The sequence below is a fragment of the Penaeus vannamei genome, chromosome 19, assembly GCF_042767895.1.
Source record: "Penaeus vannamei isolate JL-2024 chromosome 19, ASM4276789v1, whole genome shotgun sequence".
Taxonomy (NCBI): domain Eukaryota; kingdom Metazoa; phylum Arthropoda; class Malacostraca; order Decapoda; family Penaeidae; genus Penaeus; species Penaeus vannamei.
Window position 1 is genome coordinate 9,278,775 of NC_091567.1, and position 11,485 is coordinate 9,290,259.

The 11,485-nt window shown below is 35.5% G+C and overlaps 1 protein-coding gene across 1 annotated transcript in view; it reads right to left on the bottom strand.

The window, feature by feature from the left end:
* Positions 1-11,164, bottom strand: part of LOC138864912 (uncharacterized) — a 39,416-nt gene extending 28,252 nt beyond the window's left edge. The window contains exon 1 of the mRNA XM_070133552.1: positions 11,112-11,164. Within this exon, the coding sequence (XP_069989653.1) occupies positions 11,112-11,164 (53 nt within the window). The remainder of the gene's footprint in view (positions 1-11,111) is intronic.
* Between the last annotated feature and the right edge of the window lie 321 nt (positions 11,165-11,485).

Sequence of the window (11,485 nt, forward strand, 5' to 3'; positions counted from 1 at the left end):
TCTAATAATGATCATAATTTTAAAAAATAATGATAATGCTAAATAAATTTCAATGCGACTTGTCCAATTATTTATGGTATATCCTTGTCATATCTCACACACTTAATTTTCATTTCCAGGATATATATAAATGTCATAATACGAGGAAGAAATTCACCGTGAAAATCATAAACAAAAAGATATCAATAAGACTTACAAATAAACATCAACGACACGCCATAAAAATATTTATCTAAACTCGGGGCAAAATATATATACAAGAATAACTAAAGTATCTTTGCTTGTTGTATATGTTAACAAATAAACCGTAGTTTTGACAACTTTATCGTAAGGGATTACTCAAATACACCAATCCTATTCAGTTACATAAAGATTTCTTATCATGTACGGTATATAAATATCACAAATGGAGAATACGATACACAATATACACATTAAAATCTATAAGAGATTATTTACAGAGGAAAATTAATTACAAGACGAAGGCCAAAAATAAAGATAAAACAAAAATGGTTTTAATTTAGTTCCAAACATTAATCAAAGGAGGACTAAAGTGTGTAATCTTCATAGTGAAGAGAGTCATGTATCATTTAATTGTGTATTCTGAAAGGCAACACTCTAATGTCATATAACATATACGTGACTAAGACCAGGTGCGGATGGGAGAGTGTGTTTGTTTGTTTGTGTGTGTGTGTGTTTATGTTGTGTGTGTATGTTTGTGTGTGTATGTGTCTGGGTTTGTGTTGTGTGTGTGTGTCTGTGTTCGTGTTTTGTGTGTGTGTCTGTGTTGTGTTGTGTGTGTGTGTTCGTGTTGTGTGTGTGTGTCTGTGTTGTGTTGTGTGTGTGTGTCTGTGTTGTGTTGTGTGTGTTTCTGTGTTCGTGTTTTGTGTGTGTGTATGTTTATGTTATGTGTGTGTTTGTGTTCGTGCTGTGTGTGTGTTGGTGTTTGTGTTGAGTGTGTCCGTCTGTCTTCTGTGTGTGTCTAGGTTTGTGTTGTGTGTTTGTGTTTGTGTATGTGCGTGTATGTTTGCTTGTTTGTATCTGCGTTTGTGCGCATGTGTATGTATGTGTGTATGCGTGTCAGAGAGTAAATTTAGTCCTTGTGATACTAATGCGTATGGGTGTATGTATGTGTCTGTGCGTATGAATGTATGTGTATGAATAAACCTATGATGTACTTGTATCTTAAGAGGCGGGGGAGGGGGGGGTAGGTGGGCTTATCTGTGTACATTTGTCTCTTGTCTTATATGATGCCCCTCTTCCCTCTTTCTCCCACGTCTCCCACTCTTCCTTCCCCCCCCCCTTCTCCCCAGCGCCCCTGAGGGGGGAGGTAAGCGGGTTAGAGGGAGAGAAGGATGGGGGGGGGGGGGGAGGAAGGGTTGTTATTAAACTGTTCCATCATAGAGACTTTGATATCAAAGAATTTTCAAGTTCCTAAGCATATGGGTGTACACGTGCGTACCCTATCATATGTATGTATATTTTTTCTATGGATATGTGTGCGTTCTGAAGTGTGTGTGTATGGGTGGGTGTGTTTGTAGGTACTTATGTGTGTGTATTTATGTGTATGTGTGTGTGTGTGTGTGTGAGTAAATATGTGTGCGTGTGTTGGTGTGTGTGAGTGCGTGTCTGTGTGTGTGTGCGTGTGTGTGTGTATGTGTGTGTGTGTGTGTGTGTGTGTGTGTGTGTGTGTGAGTAAATATGTGTGTGTATGTTGCTGTGTGTGAGTGCGTGTCTGTGTATTTTTGCGTGTGTGTGTGTGCGTGTGTGCGTGTGTGTGTGTATATACATGTTTGATTTTTTTATCGTATGCAGGATAAGCAAACCAAAACCAGGTAAAAAAAAAAAAAAAAAAAAAAAAAAAAAAAAAAAAAAAAAAAGCTTACTTAATTAACTAAGAAACGCGCAAAAGCGATAAATCATACGAACTCCGGATAACTGAAAACTTCAATTAATATTTATCTGCCGTCTGATTGAAGTCACAAATCTCAATTCTTAGACATGATAGATGGGAACTCATTAGGCATTCATAGACCTAGCCGCTCTCTCTGTTTGGAAGAAGAAAGAGGGAAAGGGAGAGAGAGGAGAGAGAGAGAGAGAGAGAGAGGGGAGAGAGAGAGAGAGAGAGAGAGAGAGAGAGAGAGAGAGAGAGAGAGAGAGAGAGAGAGAGAGAGAGAGAGAGAGAGAGAGAGAGAGAGAGAGAGAGAGAGAGAGAGAGAGAGAGACGGAGGATTAGAGGGGAGAGAGAGGAGTGTTTGGGTAAGACAGAAGGGAAGCAGAAAGAGAGAGAGAGAGAAATAGAGAGAAAGAGGAGGGAGAAGGAAAGAAAGAGAGGGAATAGAGAGAGAGAGAGAGAGAATGAGTAAGAGAGAAAGTGAATGAGTGAAGGAGAGAGAAGGAAAAAAAGTGCATGAGTGAAAGAAAGAGAGAGAGAGAGAGAGGGAAGGAGAGATAGATAGAGAGAGAGTGAGTGAGAAAAAGAGAGTTAGAAAGAGAAAGAGGAAGAGAGAGCGAGAGAAGGAAAAAGAAAAAAGGAAAAAAGAATGAAATTGCTAGACAGACGAGGATTACTTGTAAAAAGACATTCCTAAGAAACAGTTGATAGGAATAACAGAGAGAGGCGGATGTAGACGTAGAGAGAGAAAATAAAACAGTTTATACTCCCTTTCCTAGTGAAAATAACTACGAAAAGGTAAAATAACTGAAACAACATCCATGACCGGAAATAACCCCCCCCCTCCCCCCTCCCCCTCCCCTCCCACTCAAGGTAAAAAGGGGTTAGAACAAAAAAAAAAAAAAGAAAGAAAGGTTAAAAAAAAGAATAACCGATAAGACCATTGATAACAGAACTCAAGATAAACACATCACAGTGTCCCAGACGAAGCCATTAAAACAAGAAAAACAAATGAAGAACGAACCTACCCTCCTAAAAAAAAAAAAAAAAAAAAAAAAAAATCTTAACACCCCTTCTTGGCCCTCTTCGTCTCGCCTCCTCTCCCTCTCTCCCTTCCCTCCCTTCCCTCCCCTCCCTTAAGTGGCTCTGGAGGGAGACGTAGGCCTAAACGCAAGGGTGAAAGGCCTAAATTGCACCCCATTACCCCGGGAGTGGATATCATTACTCCAAAAGGTCGTTTTAATGCAAAAGGGAAACGGAGAAGGAGAATAGTGGCGAATTAAGAAAGGGAAACGGAGAAGGAGAATATTGGCGAATTAAGAAGAAAATGCGATTCACAGAAAAAAAAAATCACAGTACGTGAGGTAATGATAGTAATTGTGATGCTAATTGGGTTGATTAATCAATTGAGGGTAATTAACAGTTCGTAGGGTTTAGTGATAATGATCGTGTTAGTTATGATTGTCGTTGTGATGAAGGTGGTTATGATGATAGTCATAATAACTGTTTTAAGAATAATTAGCGTTCATAATGATTATCATGATAATGGTAATGATGATTATAAGTATTGTAATGACGTTTATGATGATGAGTATTGTGATGATGATGTTTATGATGATGATGATGATATATTTCAATAATGACAATGAATACGGTGATGATGATAACAACAACGACAGTAATAATAATGATGGTAATTATCATAAAGATATTATAATGATAGTAATAATGATGACAAAATGACAATCATGACGATAATAGTAATGATGATGACGATGATGATAATAGCAATAATAACAAAAATTATGACGATAATGATAGTAATAATGATCACAATATCAATAAGAACACTATTAATATTACTACTAATAAAGATAATCATGATGACATTAACCACCACCATGAACAATAACAATAATTGTGATGAATGAGACACCAAAGTACCGATAATAAAACAAAAAACAAAAAAAAGCTAAAATAAAGAGTAATAATAATGATAAAAAAAACGAAAGAAGAATAACCAAAATAAAGAATTAGTTTTCCTCCCCTTAACACTACCCTCCTTCTTCTATATCTCTTCCTCTCCCCTGTTTCTCATACTCCCCCTATCCCTTCTTCTTTCCCTTATTGTCTTATCTCCCCTTTTCTCTGTCTTATCTCTCATGTTTTTTTTGTTTTTGTTTTTGTTTGTCTCTCTGTCTCTTCATATCTCTGTATCTTTATTTCCCTTTCTTCTCTCTATTTGTTTCTCTTACTCTATTATCCTCTCCTTTCTTCTCATCTTCGCTTCTGTATCTTTTTTCTCATTCTCTACCTACCCTTTTCTCTCTTTCTTTCTTTCTCTCTCTCTCTCTCTCTCTCTCTCTCTCTCTCTCTCTCTCTCTCTCTCACTCTCTCTCTCTCTCTTTCCTCCCCTAACTCTGCCTCTCTCCTTTTATCTCTCCCTCCCTCTCTCCTTCCCATTTCCCTCCCTATCCCTCCCTTTCTCCTTTTCTCTCTCCTTCCCTATCCCTCCCTTTCTCCCTTTCTCTCTCCCTGCCTCTCTCCTTCTCTCTTTCCCTCCCTATCCCTCCCTCTCTCCTTCTCTCTCTCCCTCCCTATCCCTCCCTCTCTCCTTCCCATTTCCCTAACCTACCCATTTCCCATCCTACCCTCCCCTTCTCCCTCCATCCCATCCCTCCCCCCCCCTCCCTTCCCTTTCCCCTCATCTACCACGCATGATTAATAACCTAACTGGCAACTCAAACATCTAAACAACCTATTCGAAATTTGGAAAAATCCACATCCGGGTTCGAGGATCGTGGGGGGGGGGGAGTGGGGGAGGTCATGTCTGTATTGTGTGCGCCTGTTTGTATTTTATCATTGTTATCATCGTTATCATTGTTATCATTGTTATCATTATCATGATTATTATTACCATCATTATTATTATCATTATTGTTATTAGTATTACTATTATCATTATTGTTATTAATATTACTATTATCATTATTGTTATTAATATTACTATTATCATTATTGTTATTAATATTACTATTATCATTATTGTTATTAATATTACTATTATCATTATTGTTATTAATATTACTATTATCATTATTATTATTACTTCCGCCAAGGAGGATGTTTTTGATAGCGTTGGTTAGTTTGTTTGTTCGTTTGTAGTTTGGTTCGCAGGATAATTGAAAATATTATTAACAGATTTTTACCAAATTTTGGAGGTGGTTTTTAAAATGATTTATCAGTTGTTAATATGGCTATAATTAACTTTATTACCTTCCTCAAGGAAGTTATGTTTACGGACGTCACCTGTGTACTTGGGAAAGGTGATTTTAATGTAATTCTTCAAGTGTGAATATTTCTATTGCATCAGGGACTAGATCGCCTTGGCGGAGGTATGCGCTCTCTGACTGCTTCTAGTTAATATAACTATTATCATTACACAAACACACACACACACACACACGTGTGCTCGCATACAAGCACGCACATGCTAGCATACTTAAATTCTAATCATATACAAATAGATGATTTCCCCGTTCCATTCTTGCAACTGCCACGAAGGTCCAGTGCAAAGGTCACTGGACTCTGACCTTCGTGGTCCCGGGTTCGATCCCCGACGTGGCAGTTACCTTTTATTACTATGATCATTATTATTGTTATCATTAGTATCATAATCATTATTAGTAGTATCATGATCATTGTTATTTCTATTTTTCCCTTTATCTTCCTTTTCTCCTTTTCTGTCTCCCTCCCTGAAATTTTAACGTGTGTCTTAGCCCAACTTAGATGCCACTATTTTTTTTTTTTTTTTTTTTTTTTACTTATCTATTCATTTTAACATTCATTATCCTTGCGAGATAATAGAACCACAGACTTTCGCTAGTGTTTTTGAAAAAAAACGGTAATTTAAATATAATTCTTCAAGTGTGAATATTTTTATCCTTGTCATTATTATAATCATTATCATTATCATTATTATTATCATTATTATCGTTACTATCATTATCATCATCATCATCATTATTACTATTGTTATTGTTGCTGTTGTTATTATCCTTATTAGTTCTAACATTATTACCATTGTTATCATTATCATGATCATTATAATTATTACCATTACTACTATTACCATTATTATTATCATTATTATTGTTATCATTATTATTATCATTATCATCACCCTCATTAGCATAATTAGTATCATTATCATCGTTATCAATCCCGTATTCATCATTAGCCTCATTTTCAGAGTCATTATCATCTGTTCACGAATAACAGTAATAGCGAATGGCAGTGATAGCAAACAGAACAATAATAAAAAAAGCATGTCCGAAAAAAAAATGAAAAGAAAGAAAAGGGAGAGAGGAATAAGGTAATAATGAGAAGAAAGACACAGAAGGCAGGAAGGTGGAAAGAAAGAGAAGAAGAAGAAACGGAAGAATTTGAAGAAGACTAGGAGAAGGGTGAAAAAAACATGAAGACAAAAGTAATGGATGGTGAAAATGAAAAAAGGAAGTGGAGGAAGGAATAATAATGATAAGACGAAGAGAAAAGGAGGAAGAAGAGGAAATAAGACGGAAGAAAGAGATGAAGAAGGAAAGGAGTGGAGTGGAATGAAACAAGGGAAGAAGAAGGAGAAAGATAAGAAGAAAACGAGGAGGGATAGGAAACGGAAAAAGGAAAGAAGGTAAAGAAAGAAAGAGACGGATAAAAGGAGGAAAGAAAGAAGATGCGTAAGAAGAAGAAGAAGGGGAGAAAGAAGAAGAAAAGATGAGGATAGAAATTCAGAAGAATAGTAAGAGCAAAAAATAAATAATAATAATAATAAATATATAAAAAAAGGAAGATCGAAATGAAGAGAAAGCAAAAAAAAAAAAAAAAAGAGGAAGCAGGAAAAGGGAAAAAAGAAGAAGCATAAGAAAAACGAAGAAGAAAAAAGAAGAAGCATAAGAAAAACGAAGAAGAAAAAGAAAAAAGATATAAAAAAAACGATAAAAAAGAAAAAAAGAAAAAAATGAAGAAGAAGAAAAAGAAACAAAAAAAAAACGATAAAAAAGGGAAGAAAATGATAAGCAGATGATATGAAGCTGATGCTGAGATTCTCAGATGCTGTCTGACGCGACCTCTCCTCTTTGCGGAATGAGAATGTGACGCCTTAAAGAATTTTTCATTGAGCGGAGTGCTGACTTGTCTCCTTTTACCATGATGGAGAAAGGAGGAGATTAGAGGGAGGGAGGGAGGGAGAGGAGGGAAGGAGGGAGGGAGAGGAGGGAGGGAAGGAGGGGAGGGGGAGGGAAGGGGAGGAAGGAGGGAGGGAGGGGGAGGGAGGGAGGGTTGGGGGAGGGAGAGGAGGGGTGGAGGGAGAGGAGGGAGGGAGAGGAGGGATTGAGGGAGGGGGGAGGGAGGGAGGGGGGAGGGAGGGAGGGGAAAGAAGGAGAGAGAAGGGAGGGAGGGGGGGAGGGGGAGAGAGGGAGAGGAAAGAAGGAAAGAGGAGGGGGGAAAAGAGAAGGAGAGAGGAGGGAAGATGGGAAGTGAGGGAGGGAGGGAAGAAGATGAGAGGTGGGAGGAGGGGAGGGAAGGGAAAGGGAGTGACGAGAGGAAAAGGAGAGAGACGAAGGAAGAAAGGAATCTCGAAGGATGGGAAAGGAGAGAGATAGAGAAACAGAAGTGCCGGATATAAAAGAAGGAATAAGGAAGAGAGGAACGAAAGAAAGAATAAGAAAGAGAAACGAAGAACAGAAAAGAGAAGGAAAAGAGAGTTGGCAGAAGACAAGAGACAATTGGGCAATATACAGCGACCAGGGGGGGGGGGAGAGGGGGCAAAATACAGGGAGCAAGAGAGCGGGGGGAGGGGGAGGGGGAGAGGGGGCAGTGCAAGAGGAGTGGGGGGGCGAGGAGGAGGTTATGGGGGGTACGGGGTGAGGGGGAGAGGGTGCAGTGCAAGAGGAGTGGGGGGGCGAGGAGGAGGTTATGGGGGGTACAGGGTGAGGGGGAGAGGGGGCAGTGTAAGAGGGGTGGGGGTGGGGGGGGGCGAGGAGGAAGGTATGGGGGGGTACGGGGGAAGGGGGAGAGGGGGCAGTGTAAGAGGAGTGGGGGGGGCGAGGAGGAGGGTACGGGGGGTACGGGGGGAGGGGGAGAGGGGGCAGCGTAAGAGGAGTGGGGGGGTGGGGGGGCAAGGGGCAGGAGTCCCTTACGTGCAAAGCCTCGAAGATGTCCTTCTAGGGGCTAATTAGCATGCGCAGCCTTTCTGAATCTTATTTCTTTGCCTTCTTCTCCGGCGGGGACTCGGGGGAGGGGGGGGAGGGGAGAAGGGCAAGGGGGAATAAGGGCAAGAGGGGGAAGGAGGGAAAAGGGCAAGTGGGGGGAGGGGCAAGGGGGTGGGAGGGGGGAGAAGGGCAAGAGGGGAGGGGTGGGGGAAGGGGAGGAAAAGGGCAAGGGGGAGGGGGGAGAAGGGCAAGGGGGTAGAAGGAATAAGGGCAAGGGGGAGGGAAAGGGCAAGGGGGTGGGAGGGGGAAAGGGCAAGGGGGGAGAAGAGCAAGTGGGGGGAGGGGGAGAAGGGCAGGGGGGGGGGCTTGGATGCCTTTTCGTCTCTCGTTCGAAAAGTTATTAGTGAGAGCGATATCTGTTTTGGTAATTATTGCTCTATCATCATTTCATAATAATTATTGTTGTTGTTAGTAATATTGTTATCATTATCATCATTATGATTATCACAAATATTAATGTTGCTGTTGTTATTATCGGTATCATCATAATCATTATTATCATCATCATTACTAATGCGGTTATCATTATCATCATTATCATAATCATCATTATTACCATCACTATCATTATCATTATCATTATCATCTGTATCAGTATCATTAATTTTGTCGTCATTGCAACTGTTCTGTATCATTATCATTATTATTGTTATTGTTATTGTTATCATAAGCTTTCTTATTGCTGTTATCATCATTATCATTATTAGCTCCGCCTAGCAGGTTATATTTACTATTTATTTGTTTGTTCGTTGGATAGCAGGATAACTCAAAAAAAAAGTTATGAACAGATTTTTATGAAGTTTTACTCGAGGTGTGTCTAAACCTAACTTAGGTTATTATTGTACTTGAGAATGGTGATTTTAATGTAATTCTTCAAGTGTGAATGTTCTTATTGCATCAGGGACCCTATTGCCTTGGCGGAGGTATGCGCTCTCTGAGTGCTTCTAACTGTTGTTATCATTACTATTAACTTTACTATCATTACTATCATTATCATTATTATCATTACTATTATCATAAATATCATTATCATAATTATAATCATCATTATTATCATTATTATTATTATTATTATTATTATTATTATTATTATTATTATTATTATTATTATTATTATTATTATCATTACTATTATCACTAATATCATTATCATTATTATAATCATCATTATTATTATTATTATTATTATCATTATTATCATTATCATTATTATTATTATCATTATTATTGTCATTATTATTAATAATTATTATTAATAATACTATTATTATTATTATTATCATTATCATTATTACCATTATCATGATTACTATCATCACTATTTTATCATAATTATTTTCTTTACTATCATTACTGTAATGGTCTTATTTCTATTATAATCATTATCATTACTATAATCATCATAAAAAAGTATCATTAATCTACTTTATTGATTAAATTATTAATCAAATTAATATTACTATTACATTTTTTATCACTGTCTTTGCAATTATCATTATCATCACTATCCTTGCTAGTAGCTACTGCCAACCAATTAGCATTTTCTGATAACTATGTCATAATCCATTTCATCATCACCATTGTTACTATTATCGTTATCATATTTTCATTGTCATCATCATTATCATTTTCATCATTATCATTCTGGCTTTTATTCTGATTTTAATTCCTGTCATCATTTTATTTATCATTATTAATATTGTTGCTCTTGTTCTTGTTATTACTATTGTTATTGTTATTATCAACACTGTTATTGGTTTATATCATTATCTTTTTTCATTACCATTATTATCATCATCATCTTAATCATTATAATTATCATCACTATCATCGTTATTCTTTTTATTATCGTTATCATTTTTGCTATTGACATTATCATTATCGCTATTGTCATTGTTATTATCATTATTACTATCATCACTACTACGATGGTCATTATTATTATTACTATTATTATTATTATCATTGTAGTAATAATAATAATTATTATTATCATTATCATTATTATTATTATTATTATTATCACTGTTATTATTAATGATAATAATATTAATATTATTATCATTATTATTATTATCACTACTACGATGGTCATTATTATTATTACTACTATCATTATTATAATAATAATAATAATTATTATTATTATTACTATTATTATTATTATTATCACAATTATTATTAATATTATTATTATCAATATTATTATTATTATCATTATTATTATTAGCATTATGCAGGTGCGCAGTAGACCTGCATGGCAATGGTGTAGCTAAATGCAAGATTCCCACGATCCTTCCTTGCAACTGCCACGAAGGTCCAGTGCAAAGGTCACTGGACTTTGACCTTCGTGGTCCCGGGTTCGATCCCCGTCGTGGCAGTTGCCTTTTATTATCATTATTATTATTATCGTTATTATTATTGTTATTGTTGTTATTGTTATTTTTATTATTAGTAGTAGTATTAGTATTAATATTACTATCATCATTATCATTATTAACATTATTATTGTCATCATCATTATCATTATTATTATTATTATTACTATTATTATTATTATAATTATCATTATTATTATTATTATTATTATTATTATTATTATTATTATTATCATTATTATTACTATTATTATTATTATTATTATTATTATTATTATTATTATTATTATTATTGTTATTATTATTATTATTATTATTATCTTTATTATTATTATCATTATTATTATTATCATTATTATTATTATTATTATTATTATTATTATTATTATTATTATTATTATTATTATTATTATTATTATTATTATTATTATTATTGTTATTATTATTATTATTATTATTATTGTTACTAGTATGATTATTAACACCAACATAAATGTCATTACTATTATTATTGCTATCATCATTATTATTTTGTAACCATTAGCTTTCTCATTGCTGCTATTATCTTACCTTAAAAAGGTGATTTTCATGTAATTCTTCAAGTGTGAATATTCCTGTTGCATCAGTGACCCTATTGCCTTGGCGGAGGTATGCGCTCTCTGGTTCCTCCTAATTGTTATTATCTTTATTACTATTAACTTTACTATCATTACGATCATTATCCTTATTATTATCATTCCTATCATTATGATTATTATTATCATTCCTATCATTATCATTATTATTATCACCATTCCTATCATTATCATTATCATTATCACTCCTATCGTTATCATTATTCTCATCATTATTATTATCATTCCTATCATTATCATTCCTATCATCATTCCTATCATTATCATTATTATTATCATTCCTATCATTATCATTATTATCATCATTCC